The sequence below is a fragment of the Aplidium turbinatum genome, chromosome 6, assembly GCF_918807975.1.
Source record: "Aplidium turbinatum chromosome 6, kaAplTurb1.1, whole genome shotgun sequence".
NCBI classification, from domain to species: Eukaryota; Metazoa; Chordata; class Ascidiacea; order Aplousobranchia; family Polyclinidae; genus Aplidium; species Aplidium turbinatum.
In genome coordinates this window covers 2,824,637-2,843,852 of record NC_137477.1, presented here as the reverse complement: position 1 = coordinate 2,843,852, position 19,216 = coordinate 2,824,637, and the positions used below count along the sequence as shown (strand labels likewise).

The 19,216-nt window shown below is 36.9% G+C and overlaps 1 protein-coding gene across 1 annotated transcript; it reads left to right on the top strand.

Moving 5' to 3' along the window:
- Nucleotides 1-367: 367 nt before the first annotated feature.
- On the top strand, nt 368-18,096 carry LOC145771776 (vesicular glutamate transporter 1-like). The gene is made up of 13 exons (XM_082583507.1): nt 368-456; nt 965-1,153; nt 2,557-2,737; nt 8,200-8,318; nt 8,655-8,769; nt 10,574-10,661; nt 13,097-13,183; nt 13,883-14,022; nt 14,783-14,932; nt 15,773-15,905; nt 16,358-16,468; nt 17,057-17,184; nt 17,614-18,096. The coding sequence occupies exons 1-13, from the start codon at nt 368-370 to the stop codon at nt 18,094-18,096; spliced, it is 2,013 nt and encodes a 670-aa protein (XP_082439633.1).
- Nucleotides 18,097-19,216: the final 1,120 nt, after the last annotated feature.

Here is a 19,216-nt window from a genome sequence, read left to right as displayed (position 1 = left end):
TTGAAATTGGTTTATATAGAAATTAAGTCAATACCGCATTCAGGCCATTATTTCTGTGCATCATAATGTTCAACTAATTTGATGTACCAATAAATTATTTATGCAAAGATGACTAATTTTCACAGAAAGTTTTTGTTTCAATGTTCTGTTTTTATTGTGTTGCCTTTATGAATATTTATCAGATTGACGAAGCAGACACAAAATATTTCCATTGCTAGGCTACATTATGTCTCATTAACCAATTGTTGATGCACCTGTAAATTCCTTCAAGGTTAAGGTAACTTTCCGCGTTCATTGACATGCTGGTGTATAGTATATTGTCGCTATAGTACTATTGTCTTAGATGCGTTTAATGACGACAAATAAAATGAAACAACAAATGTTTGTCGCATTAGAAAGACATGGGAACTATGACAGCGCTGCAGGACAATCTTTACTTGTGAAATGTGGCCAACTGTTTGCATAGCCCTCGCTACTTTGACCGACTTTGGATAACTTTCAAAACATAATGGAAAAAGGTGTTCTCAGTTTACTTGTGTGGTTTAAATTTTAGAAAAATCCTTGAACCTCATACGTCATGGCCGTTAAACACGTGACAAGTTTTTTAATCATTCTTATGCAAAGTTGCAAGTTTTCATTCCACTTTGTGCAAAGAATATTGTCTTTTCCTTTACATATGTTTTGTGGTGACGGAATGATAATAATATTTACATTTTGCCACTTGTCAGTTAGTGCTAGGTAAGCCGAATAAAAGGCTCTTCACGGCGCAAACAGCGTTAGGAAAGGCGATTTCAACAAAACACAATCATTCGTAGGTCTACATTAATTCGACTTTGCAAATACACCGGAAATAAAATTATTTTTCTGTGTTGTAGGGGGCAATCCCTCCAATCGCATCCCCTCTTCTAGATTTGCTAAAGGCACAAACAAACAGTTTGTTTTCTAATTTTGTATGATCTTTCAGAAGTTCTAATAACGAAAAAATTCATGATCAATCGGAAAGTAAAGAATCCCCTACCGGAAACGGGGTAACCGAGGGCTATCAGCAAATGAACGGGACAACCAACTTTGAAGGTGACCCCATTGAGACTCCAGGTCATTTGTATGATCAAAATTCGTTGGGATGGAAAAAACACGACGAGATTCCTGAAACGTAAGTGAAGAAAACGTTCTAGCGTTTACAGACGACAGTAGAAGAACTGTGGTTTAAATTAGACCAGGGTTTCAATAAGCATTTCAATCTTTTAACAAAATTGTTTAATAGATAAAAATACTTTGCTCTGTTCTGTTCAGTAAGCCATAGTCCTAAGAAGAGTCGTAAGTACTTCTCACTAGAACAGTGTTCCGTCATAACCATGAGGGAAATCAAGGACTATAGTCGAAGGGGCGGCACTCCTCAATCGACGCCACCCCAGAAAAATGCTTTACATGTTTGTATATTAAGTTTTGTTATTTTTGAATCCTTTGCATGGGTTGTTCGCGCGTGCCTGAGACCGATTGAGCGGTACATAAAACACACAATTATTATTTGTACGAAAATATTTTTTCAATGTCTTTCCATATTGATAACGTCATCACAGATAACGTCTATGTATTTTATTATCGCATTGAATATTTTCGCTTTGTCAAATTCCTATTTTGATTCCTCTTTCTTGACCTAAATGACGGTGCGATTACATCACAAAACTTAATTATGCTTTTCTTTTGTGTTTAACTGTTTACCTTGTAAAGCGTTACAAAGCGACACATGCTTGCATTTAGATACAGTTCTATACAAAAACAAACGATATTCAAGTACAGAATATTATTGTTATTGTCTATAACCAAACATAACTTTTGTGACGTCACAAGAGTTAGTAGGAAAGAGATCAAGGTCTGCTTATTGTATTTTTTATTTCACTGCAATGCAAACACTTGATCGGTATCTGGTGTATTATTGTATGCACGGTATAAAGTAAATAAGCACGTCCGAGATGAACATTATACCGAAAATAGAACCGCAGATTTCCATTTTATTTCAATTTGAACAAAACCACGTTCACAAATATAAATCAAAACTTTTCAAAAAATTTAAGCAATGTTTAAGGTTTTCTAACCGATCAAAATTCGTCATTTTTTAATTTACTTAATACAAGTTGTTTACACTTGGTTGCTAAAAATCATTTTTTGAATACTTCGTGCCCGACCCATCGTGAAGCCCCGTAATGCTACTTAGTTATAACAACAGTGTTTTTTGCACAATAAACTGGACTACTCAGTAACGCAATGTTATAATGTAGCATGTAGCCAAGAAACGAAACATTTAGTTTGTAAACTATTGGAGTAGTAATACTGTATGTTAATTAAAAGAAGCCAATGAAAACCTTTCAATGTCCTGACTTATTCTTTATTTGTTGAACTCCCCCATAGTCCACTAATCAATAAAGTTTTGCCCACAATGTGGTCAAAACAATTAGATGGCATTGACATTTCATATGAACTGCAGAATTATTATTGAAAAAGTAATTTTCTTATTTTTGAACAATTTTAAACAAACCATTTTATGCGACTCTGCAGATACAACAAGTGGAAGTGGTATTGTCAGTGCATCTGGATGCCGAAACGCTACGTCCTCGCGTTCTTGAGCGGCATGGGCTTCTGTGTGGCGTTTGGAATGCGGTGCAACCTTGGAGTTGCGATTGTGAAAATGGCCAACAATTACACGGACACTTTGGACAATGGAACAGCAGTTGTCATGGTGATTCATAAGCAAATAACAATTTTAAATTTTTTAATCCTGAAAAAAATTAAAACTGACGTCAAAACGCGTGGGCCACCTGTTTAAACGTTACGTAACAATTAGGGCGTGCCCTGCGCGAAATGTTTGAGCTGAGCCTATTGCATGGCACAACGTAAGCTATTACATACTTGGTGCATTAGTCGAATGGACCACACGCAGCAGAGGCAGTGGTAAGTATTTCAAAAAGGTATCCCTTTTGCCTGTTTAAAGAATCACGGTTCATAAGTACCATACATTCTACCCCATATAAATGGTAAAGGTGAGTCCCATACTTGAATCCAAGCATCGGGGGATGAGAAGATAAGGTTCTCATTATACTAAGCCTTCGGCACTAACGAGAGTAGGGTGGCCAGTTCCTTTCTCTCGGCCGCCTTTACTTCAGCAACTACGTCCACCCAATTTATTACACCCTGAGTTGAGGTGAACAAGTTAAGGCGACACTGACATAACAACTGGAGTTGCATTCATTAAGCACAATGTAAGCTTTTTTCAGGATGAAACTACAGTTTAGTCAAAGGCCACACAGCTTAACATATTCATTAAGTATATTTATATATTTCACAATTATCTTTGTGACCTCATCAAAATACGGTGCTTTTCGTTTTGTAAAAGAAAATTATGCAAAGTTACTTATAAGATGACCTTTTTGAAACATAGAATATTTGATGTAGCATAATTAATGCGCAGTTTGGCACAACATTCTATTAAAATAAGCTTTGCCATTTCGAGTTAAAGGCAGGTGCAGCAACTAAATAATTCATTGTTGGTTATGAAAAAGTAGCCCAGATAGAATTTATTTTTACTTTTCATTGTGAACGGTTTAACATTCAGATAAGCCTGCAACGAACAACGTTCCTCTGCAAATAACTACTTTCTTTTCTTTTTTGTTCATTTTTGATTTGTGTAGCCAATGGTATTTTAGTATTTGTTTGTGGTGTAAAGACAGTAGCGGATCTAAGTCAAATGCTAGAGCACTCAAGCTTCAACTAAATGACATTTGTACGACAAATGGACAATGTAAGAGTTACGGTCTGAATAACAAAACAGTGCGGCAGGAAGTGCAGGGGGAACTTGCCAGAAATTTTTGACAAATTAACTTTGTTTTGGTGGTTTTTGGGCACTTTTGGGCGTAATGAATTTGACAGAATTCATTAAAACGGACTTTCGTGAAAGTTTGAGTTAAAAGTTTTGGTTTCACATTGAAATTACGTTTTAAATAATTTTCTTTTACGACCGTAAAAAGATTTCAATAACTTATTTTTGTTAAAGGTTTACATAGTATTGAGTCATTCAGTAAACTTTTGAAAAATCGTTAAGGTGGTCCCGCTTTTTCTTATAGGTCAATGGAAAGACACATTTTACCTCATAACCCATACACTGAGATAGGTCCACATAATTGTTAACTCGTTGGGTGAGCAATGTGATTACGTCAGATTATCGCATTTTTCCTTAATTTTTTACAAACATGTAAATAAATTTTACCCCTTAAATCCAATGCTGCAACCCTGCGTGCCCAAAGCCGCTTGCACGATTAATAAAATGGAAATAAGCAAGCAAAGCATTTTGGGGGGCACGTTACCAAGAGCCCTCCATTGAATCCTTGCTGTGTCCCGACGAATACCTAGCAGTTGAAAACTTGGATTAAGTGAACTGGAAGGCGCGGGAGCCAACCTTTGTGTCCACTTTTAAGAATGCCATTAAGTATCTTACTAAAGTAGGCTATCTTTGGATTAGTGTCGAATAGCAAACTTGTAAAATTGCCGTTTTACATCGTTTCAACGTCGCTAGACCTTAACACGATGTAAAAAAGACAATTTTTTTTTTTGGTTATAAATTTGAAATTTGACACCATGCTGTATTTTACAAGGCAGGTGTTTCCCAAAGCAGAAAATATAATCTTCGTTATCCCATGTCTGTCTCCATTTTTTTCTTCCTGTTTCTTTTTAGGACAAGATCAGCCACTTTGGTTGTGAAGCCATGTTTACATTAATTATTTAAGGTGTAAAAGTGCCTTTACTTGTTTCTTCGACTCTACCTTTACATGTTTCTTGTACACGAACGCCAATTGAAGATAGGTGCACAACTATAAAAACTGATAGAACATTTTCCTTAATTCTTACACCTCAAAAAGATATTTTTTAGTTTCACGTTTAAGTTTTTCAACCACGGCTTCTTCTTCTTCTTCAACAGTTGATCATGCTTGATTAGCTGTGTCCTCCCTTATAAGCTCCCTCCAATGTTCTGATGTTTGTTTTTTAGTCATTCCAACATGCTTTCCATTATCGAAATTTGTTTGCTGTTGCCAAAATATTTCATTTTTTGTTATCTTCGTGTTCGTCCTTTCATTCGAAATTTTTCAGTCAACTTTACTCTCACAGATTAAGATATATCGCAAATAGTTTTTCCATCTGAAGATGCTTACACTTCTTTGATTGTTACATAGCAGAATTGAGTTTTTTTGGGATCGAGAACTTTATCCAATGATTCTTAGCCGTTTTGTATCCGCAGACCCCTTTCAAATGACTCTTCAACCCGCAAACTCTTAAATGAAACAAACAGTTGGCAAAGATATTATAAAATACATTAATTTTAGTTCCAAAGTCGATGCATTTAAACCTTTTTTATGGACATCCAATGTATCCTTAATTCCAGGTTTAAAAAAAAAGAACGGTTTGTACCATGTTTTGTAGATTTGAAGAAATTGAATCTCCTCGCTTATTCTCATACACGAGTATTTCTTTGTTCGCGAATAAGTGAAAAAGTTTTCTCATGAACAGTTATGGGATTATGAATCACGCTGCATCTCAAGCAGTCATACCACGCGACACATGATTAAGATCTAAACTTCTGAACCTTTCGCTTTCAACGCACTTGCCATTGAAATCCTGAGTTGGACGAATTGACAATTTAGTTGTCAACTTCATAGCGAGTTGTGAGAGACCTGGTACGACATTCAAAAGGGCACAGGTTTGACACCGTTCAAGAACATGCGGCTTTGTCTTTGGCAAGACTTTACATGACGTGCTTGAAGATGGACGTGGACAAGAAAACTGGCTACCTTGCCTTCCTGTCCACTTCATCTAAAACTGACTGGCAGACGCCGAGATACGGCAAAAGAAAAAATCAATTTAAAATGTAACTTCAGGAAATTTTATTTAAAAAAATATAGAAATACTCCACGAATTTTAGATCCAGTTCATGTTGCTGTAAATGGATGAACTTATTGAACATTGACACTGCAAAAGTTAACTGCAATTTTAATTTTATGCTTAAATATTACGAGGCATAATAACACAATCCAACTTCAATAAACATCTTCATTGCATGAAGAGTTTTAATTTCAGATAGAGCGCGGTTAGAAACTTCCAATGCTATAGTCGGAAATTTTATTTTGTGTCCAAAACTTTGACTTTTGTGACCGGAACCTTCAACGTTTTAACCGGAACTTTTGATTTCTTAGTCGAAACTTCCGATTTTTAAACCGAAACTTCTGATTGTGATACAAAAGTTTCAACTGTTACCCGAGAATCCGAGACATTTAGTTTATCATTCAAAAACTTTCAACTTACTGTCAGAAGCGGAATAATCTAAATACCAACTGGTGATTGGATGGTCAAATGGCTAGCGTGGAAGCTACACCGTTATGGTTAGCGGGTCGCAACTGCTCGCTGTACTAGTGAGTGTTCAACCTTGTGCTGATAGCCGGGAAGAACGCTCCTTTCTTCACAATGATGCATTGGAGCCTTACAAATTAAACGTTGGAACTTCACTGAGTTGCATAACATGGTCTTCAATCAAAATACAGTTGATTTTCAAAGCAGAAAAATGTAAAAAATCTTGTTTTCTCATATGTTCTTTGTAATTTGTTATTGATCGAATATCTCGATGAATAACGATTTCACTTCAAACTAAAGTTCATTGTGATGTGAAATAAATGACATTTATGTAAATAATATCCTGTTCATAACGCTAGACATTATAAATATTTAAAGAAATGACATTACAAAAATAGAATGCGCCAATTGCAAACGAAGATACCCAATAATCTACAATCGCGTAGGTAGAGTTCTGATATAAAGGAAGTCTTACAAGAGAAGAACTGTCGAGGAATTTGTACCATGTAATTTACATAAATCGGTTTCTAGACGAAGTTATGTTGATATTGATTGGTGTGAAGGAAGTCTCACAAAAGAACTGATGAGGAATAAGTAGCCTACCAATGGTACCATGCAATTTACATGAACCGATTATTTCAAGTACAAGTTTTGTTTAATACATCATCATCATCATCATCATCCGTTCAGTCGTTTACGACTCTCGGTCACTCTATATGTCATCTTTCTCCACAACTCTCGATCCCACGCAGCCTCCTTCAATTCATGCACTCCCATACCACTGTCATTTACAATCGTGTCAAGCCATCTTGTTTTTGGGCGCCCCCTTCCTCTTCCTCCGCTTACCAAACCAAGCATGATGTCTTTTTCCATTGATTTGCTTCTCATTATGTGGCCAAAATATTAAAGTTTCTGCCTGACGATTCTAGCTTCTAGGGATATGTCCGGTTTAATTTGTTCAAGAATTTTCTCATTTGTTATTTTGGCTGTCCAAGGAACACGCAGTAACCTTCTCCAACACCACAATTCAAATGCGTCAATCTTTCTTCTGTCTGTTTTGTTCATTGTCCATGTTTCGCATCCGTAAGTTTCGCAAATCCGTATGTTTCGCAATCCGTAAGTTGCAATTGGGAATGCAATTGGGAATACAATATGTTGAAATTTTCTTGTTTTTTTGAGAAATGTCGATCGAAATTAATCTAGAACCCACAAATGACAAGATAAAACGCAATCAGAAAATTAATTTGTCACCGATGTCACATGCGTGTATACTGTAAAATAAGTTATTGTACACGGGCGATTTACAACGAACTTTATTTGAATGAAACGGAACTACAGAATTTCGAGAGTTAAAATGAAAATAAATTGAATCGAAATGAACTAAAGCAATTTTGTATTGAAACAAATTTAAACTTGCAATAATGATGCTTCAAATTACTTTTACTTCAAAAAGTCAATTTTAGACGCAAGCAACAAAATTGAAGCCAATTGCTTTATGCATTGAGATTCGAAAAATGGTCGAGAAATAGGGATTTGAGGGATAGTCAACACTATGGTCAACGTGATGTGTAATGTAATGTTGACAATTTTTCAACAAGGCAGTTTTTTTTTTGGGCACTGAAGCTCAATAAGATAAAGTTTAATTATCATTTTGAAGTAGCCGACAAAACTTGACAGAAAGCATTTTTAGTTAAAAGAGTAAGTTTAAGTTTGAACTTCTTAAAGAAATAATTTCAAAACTTATTTTCTAACAAATAACCGGTCCATTGTTTCGTCACAATAAAATGCATCGCTTTTGTCTTCCAGCCGGCCACACTTCATTGGACCGTGACCCAGCAGGGGCTAATTCATGGGTCATTTTTTTGGGGTTATATCTTGACCCAAGTGCCCGGTGGGTATTTGGCGTCTAGACTCCCAGCGAACAGGTAAGTGTACAAATTTACATCTTTGTTATCAATATTATCATCAATATCATCACCACAATCATCTGTATACATCAATTTCATTGTCGACTGCATAGTCGCGTGGTGTGAGCCCTGGTGTGGTACTGGGAAAGGTGCCAGTTTGACACCACACAAGAGTATGTGGTTGTATCTTTCCTAATACGCTTAGAAGTGTACAAGAAAATTGGTTTCCATGCGTTTCCTTCAATTTAATTTAAATCTTCAACCATACGAGCTGCATCGCAGCATCAGGCTAAAACAGGTAGTTTGTATCTACACTTGTGAAATACATTATGGTTACATCATCATGTGCCATAGGATGTTTGGATCAGCTGTTTTCATGACGTGTTTCCTCAACCTCTTCCTTCCATCAGCAGCTCGGTTTCATTGGATCCTTTTCATCTTCATCAGAGTCCTACAAGGTCTTGCTGAGGTGAAAACATCATGCAGTTCTGCTAAAGTTGTTTTCTTACCACAGAATCTATTATCTATTTCTAATTTTAGCTTCACTGGCGTAGCGTGATCGTTTGGTTTTTGGGTGTTTTCTTTTTTCACCAACCTTTAGTCTTATCGTATTTTCGAATTAGTTCTATTGTTTGTTTTGTTTATTTTTGAACGAAAGTAGACAAAATGCTTAAAGTTTACTGCAAATCTGAACACTGAAGAAAATGGTCACGCCACGCTACTGGCCAGCGCTATTGCAAACAGGTCTGGACAGTGTAGCACTCCCAACTGTCGTAAATTTTCTACGGTTACAATGCTTGTTGATTTAATAAATAGATTCATGGTAGACGTTTGGCTATATTTTCTATGCATTAAGCACTTTGCAAAATCCCTAATTTTGACTTTACTTCCATTCCACCGCAGGGGGTAGTAAAACGTCCCATTTTGACATGTTTAAACTTTTAAATCTTCAGGCACTGGTGCATACAACACATTACCGGGGACGTAACTAAGGCAAAGGGAAGGAAGGGTATTCGTCCCCTAAAGCAGTATCATGGGTGGTTTTAGATTTAGACATTAAAAAATAACCTTAAATCCTTTTCCCTTGCGACTCACATTTTGTTAAGGGTTGAAAAAGTGGGGTTGATCGTAAGACGACGACGCTTTCGTCATGTAGTTTCATTATTGATCATAGTTCAAGTGGTCATAATCTCTTTCTGTAATTTGTGAAAGGACTGATATTTACCCTTGCAATGCATTAACCAAATGAAAGATGACGACGACGTGTGAGCGAAAGCGGCTCTTGACATATACTGTACATCTGGCCGTTGTTTAATCATTAATGACCGTTCTTTAAGACGATTATCCACCTATTAGGCCAATGGACCAAGCGAACGGGAGAAATTAAATCCTTTTGACAAGCCAAAAGTAATTTATTTATTCCGAAAAGCTTTACAAAAAGAAATTGTTAAACACAAGAGAATAAATGGAAAAGTTTGTTTTTTTGCTGCAAACTATACGGTGCAGCAAGGATTCTGTTTCATATTTGGTCTTCGCTGATAAGTAAAGCCCATACCAGCTGGTAAAATCCATCGTTTTTACTTCGCTTGAAGGTCTGCAGACGTTCAACTAATGTAAAAATACAGAATCAATGTATGCAGTTCAACAAATGTAAAAGCAATGCAAAAAGACGAATTTTGCTAGCCTACTTGTTTGATTATATTGTCACCACCACATTTTACTCTTGAGATCAATTTAAAATCAAACGATTTGTGAATGATTTTTGATTGATTGATGGAGATGGTTTTCTATGTTTTGTTTTTTATGTTTTTTTATGGCACTTATAGTTCATCAAATGATGCTAGTAGGCCTACGCGATCTACATGTAAAGATGATCACAGCAGTGTAAATAGCGGTATAGTATAAATAAAAAGTACCCTCACCCTCACCCCAATACTGAACTCTAGTTACATTGCCGCAGATCTATTGTATGTAACCATAATGTAACATACATGCAACTTGCATTTAGATTACATGTCATACTGGCGCCTTTCAAGATATCAACAATGTTGTAATTTAATCGCTTTTTAAGTTTGTAAACATAATGTCCTATGCACGTTTTTATAGCGGTGCAACTCCAATTGTCGAGTTTAATCCAGGCTTGGTTTAAAATACACAAGTTCTACAATATCTCTTTTCGAGAGTGGATGGAGAACAAATAAACGCAACAAACACAATAAATTGCATTCTTGATTGAAGCATGAATGACGTGGTTTCTTATTCCACGTCTTTAGGGAATTCTTTACCCCTCGTGTCACGGCATCTGGAGCAAGTGGGCCCCACCGTTGGAAAGGAGTCGCTTGGCAACTATTGCTTTTTCAGGTATGGTGTAAAAGCGTCATGTCGCTAATCGCATTGTTATTTATGTTTTCAAGTCAAACGTGTGGCATTTTATGATTTGACCTACTTTGTTATGATTGCCCCAGACAACAAATCAGTCGTTTTTTACATTGATTCAACGTCTGTAGATGTTGACGTAGACGTTGACGCTCTCCCTTAACTTGAGTTACACTTAAAGACAATACATGTCTCAACTATCATGGTAGTTTTTGTTTGACCATCTAAGGCCTAAGGTCTGTCTCCACCATCCATTCGGACGCACTCATGTAGGCTACCATTAACAGTCCAGATGAGAAGGAGCGACCTTCCTGGCATCAGCACTGCCTGACTACTCACTGCCCAGCCTCACTGGCAAAATACCTGTCCATCGCTTTCAATTCTTGCAACACTCGACTGCCGAGAAACATTAACAGTCCATCCAAACGCTGCTGTCTTTCATTGAATTTGTTAATTTCCCATTGTACACTCCAGTGTGCTGTTCTAGTTGGGAGAGATATTTTTCAACTGCGAAACCATTTTCCTAAATGCCATCCTTCTACCATCTTACTCTGACGTTTCGTCGATCTGTAATTGGCAATATCTCCTCGCAATGTATTGTGCATAGTTTCAATGATATTTCAATGAATCAGATTAAAGAAGGAATTCGAAAACAACATAAGTGATGTAACTTTTGTTCTGCGTTTTCTTGAGGAATATTTTTCCTCGGTCTTATGAAGTTGTTTTGAAAACATATTCTTGGCTGGTTTGGCTCACTGGCAAGCTATTGCACTAATGAAACCTTAAACTGCATTTAAATGAAACTTACCTCGAGTTGTCAAATGGTTTGGTTTGGTTTTTGAATCTTTATTCTCAGACTGACAAAGCCTTGATAGGTTATTCCTGGTAGTTTCGCATACTTGTATAGGCTCTTGACGCAGGGACGGTTACCGAGCTTGGCAGAGTGAAGTTTCCGATTGTTGAAGTGTTGTTGCCGGGGAATTATTCCATCCACTAGATGCCGCTGAATGGAGAGGAGTCCTGAAATGCGTTGCTCAAGCGCACAGCCCGAAAGCCGAGTGATCTTGAACCGGGCGCATAACCACTGTGCTAACCAGGCGGACAAATAGTGACCGATTTAGCGAAACTTTTCTATGGCAGCCTACAATATAGTCACTACCATTTATTTCGATCAATAAAAGAAAGAAGCGAAATCCATTGAACAAAACCCATTCAAGAAATTTGCTCTGAAAGGTTAAGAAATCAGATTATTGTCGAAGTTTAACCTAATGAAATGTAACCGCATTTACGGTGGAATAATGGAAAACCATACAATTAAATTAAATGTTATTTGTTCAGTTTCGAAAAATAAATCTATCAATTCAATCAATCAATAGTTTATCGAAGAAAAAGAGGTTTAAAAAGTTCAAGTTTATTTTTTAACCTTTCAATTGTCACAACATTTTGTTAAATTAATTTTAAACGACTTTTAGTCTTACATTATTTGTTAATTGTTCCGTTGTCTTTAAGTTTGTGTTGTCAGCCGAGTTTTCAGAACTTTCCCCAGCAAGCTATTGACTGAAAAATCAATGGCTTGTTTGGGTTAATCAATTTTTTATGTTGCGGTTGAGAAAATGAAAAAAATAAGAGCATTACTGAATAATTTACCATGCAACTGACATTACTTTACGCAAGCCGATACAGAGTTTACGGAAAACAAAATATATTTCACTCAACTACTTTGTTTCTATTTACACTTCATCAATTTTTAAAATTAACTTTAAAATGTCTCATAAAACAATTCGTTTGCTTCCTCTTCTTGGCCGGACTTCCTCAGTGGGAACATGATAGCTGCTTTGCTTTTGCTTCTGGTAGACCCTGGTTCGATTCTCTGTCGAGTCAGCTGTATGAAACTTTGAAATCTCGGTTTTTATTGTTTGCAAATTGCCTTCTAAGCAGATATATTTTATCAGAGAGTGGTGAAATTACGATTAAAAAGAGATATCCCCGTTAATTTATGTAGGCTGTTTGATCCCACCAAACCAGTATCTAAGGAACACTCTTCTAGAAAAGCTTTACTTTACAGATTATGATATTTTTCATACACAAATAAGGCAAAGATAAACTGTGACGGAAGAATTGAAATTATGCTATTGGTAGTAAGCGTAATATTTATTTTATGAATCACAGAGCTTCTTCTGAAACTTAATCGTGGCTGTTTCAAACGCTTGTGAAACAGGAATGAGCAATTTTTTAAACTGAGGCTAACGACGCTTTCACGTTTGATACCATAGAGGGCTTGTGTGATGTCATCAACTGCAAATTTGCTGTAAATTTCTTAACTTTTGCTACTCGTGCTTGAGTTGGCTTGCCGTTAGGAATATTTGTAGAATTGTTTAATTGTCATCATCGTCATCTACTGACAAGCTGCTTTGTTTCAGGAAGTTATGCCGGAGCTGTGGTAGGCATGCCACTTGGCGGTCTGCTAGTTGAATATGCAGGGTGGCCGTCAGTGTTCTACGTTTTTGGTGAGATCGCAGTTACCCTTTAGTATGTATTGAATTTTTATATTTATAAGCTGAGCAAATAGAGTCACTAATGTTCAAAATGAAACAAGCTGTTAAAATGTTGTCGATAATGGTGACTTTATGTAATTGAATTGCTTTGCATGGCTTTTTTTTGGCACTGATCGCCTTTTTACGGTGTTGATAACATTTAGCCAATATAATATTCAAATGTTGAACACAATATAGCTTGCATAATAACAGATTTTTATGCTATACCTATTAACTGAGAAGAGTTTGAAGCTTTATCTGGACTGTTTCACATACTTATAGAGGTTTTGAACAACTGACACAGGTTTGGTTCCAGAGACGAACATAATGGAGTTGAATTGCATAATAAAGCAGTATAATCACATTTTATTTGGCGCACAACATACAGCACGCTGCGATCACCGATGCAACACAACAGACTACAGGAAGCATACAGTTAACAGACCACAAAGGACATACAGTCTTCCAGTCAGCTACTCTCCTTATTTCGGCATGCCATTAAGCGTTTTTGTCGAGACACGGCCGAGTGGTCTTTGGGGTGTCGAACTGGCGTCCCTGCGAACACTGCACAGATGTTCTGTAGCCTACACTAGTTGATTGGTTGGCTTGCAGCAAAACGGAAAAACTTCTGCATTGAACTAGCCTATCATCCTTTATATTTCGTTCTATTAGGCTGCTGTGGGATCCTTTGGTTCTTCTTGTGGTTGATGGTAACCCATGAAACGCCCAGACTCCATCCTACCATAAGCGTTGGAGAGAGACGCTACATAGAAGCAGCCATAGGAAAGTCCGATATCGCAGCCATCCCTAAGGTAAACTAATTAAATGTTAGCTCGATTCAATTAATTTTCACAAAGATTCAGTCATATTGCGATTTATAAGTCAATAAATTTCCAATTTCTTTAAGTTCCGTGTTTGTTTCACGTTTAAATGTAAACTTATGACAGAATAGAAGAGATATTTATTCGAATTCATACGAATGCCAGAAATCAGAAAATTTACTCTAAACTTTCAAAGCAAATGGCCTTAAGTTTCCATTGTAAACTCAAAAACGACGTTCTTTGTTACCACATAATCGCACCAAATGGGATAGTTAAGCTTTTTTGGTAAACATAGGGAGGTGGTGCCTTACAGGGCAGGGGTGTCATACATGGGAGGGGGTGTCTTACAAGAGAGGGGGTGCTTTACAAGTTCGAGAAACGGTTCATGGAACTCAAATTTAAAACATTTTCAAAAGTAAGGAAGACTTGTTTTGAAAAGATTTTCTTACAATCTCTGCATCTTCATTGAAAAACCGTCATCTGCTGGTAGAACCTTCTAAATTTGAAAATGACTCACCATAGCATCAAAAACGCTTCAGGAACAACGAGACAGAATGTTTAAGAAAAAGTTGGGTAAAAATCATAATTTGCATGCGCTAACGTACAACTAAAAGCAGCAAACACTTGTAGAAACCAGATTATCAGTACCAGAGAAAGCAGCTCTAGTTTACATAACAACTTGGAGCTACTACAAAATTGACCAACAATTATTCAAAACGGCAGTGGTTTACTTTTGTTTTATCGTGTTCAGTGGAGTGGAACGCCATGGAAAAGTTTCTTTACGTCACTTCCGGTCTGGGCAATCATCGTCGCCAATTTTTGTCGGAGTTGGACTTTTTATCTTTTAATTATTAGTCAACCTACTTACTTTGAAGAAGTTCTTGGATACAATATATCAAAGGTAGGATTTTCACGGTGTCCGACAAATTGTTCGTAAGCAATTGTTCGTAAAACAATTGTTCGTAAGCAATTGTTCGTAAAACAATTGTTCGTAAAATTAATTCTTCGTAAAACAATTCTTCCTAAAGCATTTTTTCGTGCATGCAGTTAAAATTTGATGTATACGAAGAAATGCTTTACGAAGAATTGTTTTACGGATTTCATTTTACAAAAAACAGTTTACGAACAATTGTTTTACGAACAATTGCTTACGAACAATTGCTTTACGAACAATTGCTTAGGAACAATTTGCCTATAACCGATTTTCACTGATTGTGAAAATTTATCTTAGCTTTTTCACATAAGTACTTGAATAGTCTTTGAACTACTGAGACAGATCCGGTCACCGAGATTGGCAGAGTCAAGTTTCTGCTTGTTAAAATCATGTAGTTTTTAATTTATTTCAATCACTAGGTGCCGCTGAATAGAGAGATCATTAAAAATGTGATTCTACCAACTGACAGCATCATTTTTTAAACTTATGATTAACCGAACAGTTTCTGATAAGTATTCAGCAGGTACATTTTGATTGGATCCCAGAGCTGTAAAAAGGGCCATGTTTGAAAGGTCCATAAAACTTGCCCGTTAGCCCTGACCAATTGATATCGCTTTGTTTTGAAAGAAGGCAAATATTTTTAAGGCTATGACTTTGTTATGTGTTTGTTTCTAGTTTTGCGAATTATTGCTCTTGTAAAAAAGGTATAACTCGTTTGAGATTTGAACCAATGAGCTATGATGCTCAGCACAATGCAGTATCACGACGCCACCAAAGTCAATAAAATTATCTAATATGATTTAACAGCTCGGATTCCTGGCCGCAGTGCCCCACCTAGTGATGACAATAATAGTTCCAATTGGTGGATTCATCGCCGATTTGTTGCGCAAGAAGGAATTACTCTCAACCACAGTCGTAAGAAAGGTTATGAATTGTGGAGGTATGGCGTGCAACATTAATAACAATTAGTGTCCCATATTTTCCTGCCCAACAGGATATCTGGCTTTTGCCTGCTTGATGGCTAATAAAATTGCTTTGAAACGCTCTGCCAATTTACTGTTTAAAAACTTGCTTCTTTATGCGAATGAACATAGATATATTGCACTGCACTTACGGCACCCATGCTGTTTTCGATGAACCAGACGCTGAGCTCTTAAATCCAGCCATTGTTTTGGATGTCTTGAGGTGTCCTAAAGTGCCATTAATTGTTTATCTGCACTTCTGCAGTCCTACATATGTGATGTATTTGATGTAACCATCTGACCGGTAGTTAAAAGTGTAAACTACCGGCTACAACAACCTTCTTCTACTTTGTATTGCAATCTCAAAATTACCATTTGTGGTCTCATTATTTAATTTTTCTTTCATTAATTAAGAAATTATGTATCTTAGGTTTTGGATTGGAAGCCCTATTTCTTCTCATTCTTGCTTGCAGCAACGGACCGTCGGCGTCGGTGACCTGTTTAGTATTTGCAGTTGGCTTCAGTGGCTTTGCTATTTCTGGTGAGAGAAATTATGAAAGTTTAACTTGTCGCTGATCATGGCAATGTAACCTGGTTAGAAAATCAAGACCATAAACTTTCTATTCAAAATCAGTGTACTTTGAGCTGCTTTGTGACGCCACTGTTAAATAGCAACAAGCGCAGCGTCTGGTTCGAGAACTATCACTGTGTTGATGTGGTTCCTTTTCTGAAAAGCTGAAAATACAATTTAGAAAACCAAATTTAAATTTGGAGTGTCTTGTAAAATTTATAACAACAGAAGTTACAAGACAGTCTTCAGGACAAACCAGTGGGTTGTCGAATTGACAGGTGTTTATTCGGTTTAAGTATCCACACATAGCTGTGTCGGTATGTTTCCACATAATTGACACCTGGTTGGCACTTTCTGTACGTTTTAAAAACACGGAAGTGCTCTATTGTATCAAATATAGTTAATATTCACTAAAACCTCTACAGCTTGTTTCACCCTAAAAGGGGGATCATCAGAAGGTCCTTATTCAAATAGAATTATATAATAATATAATTGGTGGCCTATTGTATGTTCGCAACCAAAACCACAGTCCAAAATTTAAGCATTGATTTTTTTGAGGTTTCAACGTCAATCACCTAGATATTGCCCCCCGCTATGCAAGCATACTGATGGGGCTGTCAAATGGGGCAGGGACACTTTCAGGAATGATATGTCCCCTTCTAGTCAGCTTCATCACCAAAGACAAGGTGGGTAAATAGCCCAAGTATTCTGATTAATTTTGAAGTTTTATGTATGTAGGCTATGTAGTCTACAAAGCAAATATGTATTTCACTTGAGCAGTTGGTGAGAATAAATTAGCATAGGCTTACAAGCGATTGTGCACGTTTTTAAGCCACTAAATAAAAAAAGCAACAGTTAGCCTACTTAGTTAAGCAACATTTTTTAAGACTGATGTATCTTAACTTGTTTGCATTTGACTTTTTTATTACGATAATGGCTAAAACAAGAAGCACAAAAGTATCGTGTCGATTGAAATTGGAGCAGCAAATTTAAATTGCAACATAACTGGCAACTTAGGACCAATATAGGCCTCAACAATCCATGACACTGTAAGCCTAGAAGTAGACTGGAAGCAATTCAAAGTTGAATCTCACGATTTATTTGCATTCTGACAGACTGAAGATGATTGGAAAATAGTCTTCATCATAGCGTCCTGCATCCATTTCAGCGGAGTGATCTTCTACGGATTTTACGCTTCTGGAGAGCGACAACCTTGGGCTGATCCTCCAGAAGAGGAAATCGGAATCCTTGATGCCGTTACTCCTGATCGCTCGCCACGCTTTATGACGTCACGAACGTCGTCAGCAGATTCATTTTCAGGCGCACCTCCCGACCGTTATGTCAAGAAACTGATTAACGGGGGTTATAATCCCAACTTTGAGGGCCCCAGCGATGAAAAGCTGAATGGATTTGCTTTCTCAACTGGCAATAACTTTGAAGACAACAGGACAATCACAGAAAGAACGAAACCACGTGACATGTATGTGACGTCGACTCTGACAACAAGCGGGCCGTCGTATGACGTCACAACAGAGCCAGTACAATTGAAATCAACTGACACATACCTAGGAAGATTAAGTGATGATGACTTCGAGTGATGTCCCAGTTGTTAGGTCAAAGGTTTGAAATCAGCCCCATTTTTAAGGAATAGGATAACATACAATCCAACCTACTTTAGTTCATTCACGTACTTCGAATCGTCAAATAGTGTCAGGTTCAACAAGGACGTTCAAATTATCGTTATGTCCTGAGAACAATCAGAATTAGTAGAAACGTGCTTTGCCAAATTTACATTAAATATCCAGACATTCAAATAATCTCCAATGTTTTTAATTTTTTTTTTACTTTTCACTCTTAATAAGACCAGTTGTTCAATCAGATCAATTTTGATTGGCTCAAATGTGATCCAAGCATGTGACGTTTATTGTGCTAGTATAACTTTGTAAGATCTTGATAACTGCTGGTATCTTTTTCTATAAATCATGCGGAGTGGCTGTGAAGGATGTGAACTCTCCGTTGTTTCCAAGCAGTGACGGATCCAGGGAGGTATTCGCAAGGGAGGGTTAATACAGACCTACACATCCTTGTATTTTGTTGAAATCCTCCTACACCTAAAGCTACTTGCAGATCCGCCACTGATTGAAGATTGAATTAAGTTAAGGATGTTGTGGCACAGGCAAGTAGGCTATGGGATGTCAAACTTCCAAACACGTTCAAAACAAAGTTATTTTTCCATAAGAATTTCATCTGTACAACCCCAACATGTTGATATGATCCCGGTTGCATTCTGATGTCAAACTAAACAATTCAACTCTGATGATGTCATAGAACACATTGGTATTTGAATGACATTGATGATTGTTCGGAAAATGGGCCCATTTTAGCGGAACTCCAGCCCGCAAGGAGGTAAGCTTTTAATAAATGCCATTGGAAACCAAAGATTATTTCCATCTACTGTATTTATCGCCTGTTTGTTGCAGCAAATCTTTGTCAAAATTTAATTCATAAACAAAAATCTATAGCACTGTTAAGCAATCTTGGTGCAGCTGGTAAACAATGATGCAGTGTGATTAACAAAAGTGTTGTTTGTTTCGACTATTGTTTTGTTAAGTCGCAACACTTTTGAGTAAATTATTCCTGTACTTTTTGTTAACTAAAGAATGTAACTTGTCTGACGGTGTGTTTATCCAATTTTGATATTTATTTACATTCCAAGCA

What these genes read in the sequence shown, in the direction of transcription:
- LOC145771776 (XM_082583507.1), top strand. Translation starts at nt 368, where the DNA reads ATGAAACAACAAATGTTTGTCGCATTAGAAAGACATGGGAACTATGAC. An exon ending in GTCAGTGTTCTACGTTTTTG is followed by an intron (nt 13,184 to 13,882) that starts GTGAGATCGCAG and finishes TCGTTCTATTAG; the next exon opens with GCTGCTGTGGGATCCTTTGG. An exon ending in CAGTGGCTTTGCTATTTCTG is followed by an intron (nt 16,469 to 17,056) that starts GTGAGAGAAATT and finishes GATTTTTTTGAG; the next exon opens with GTTTCAACGTCAATCACCTA.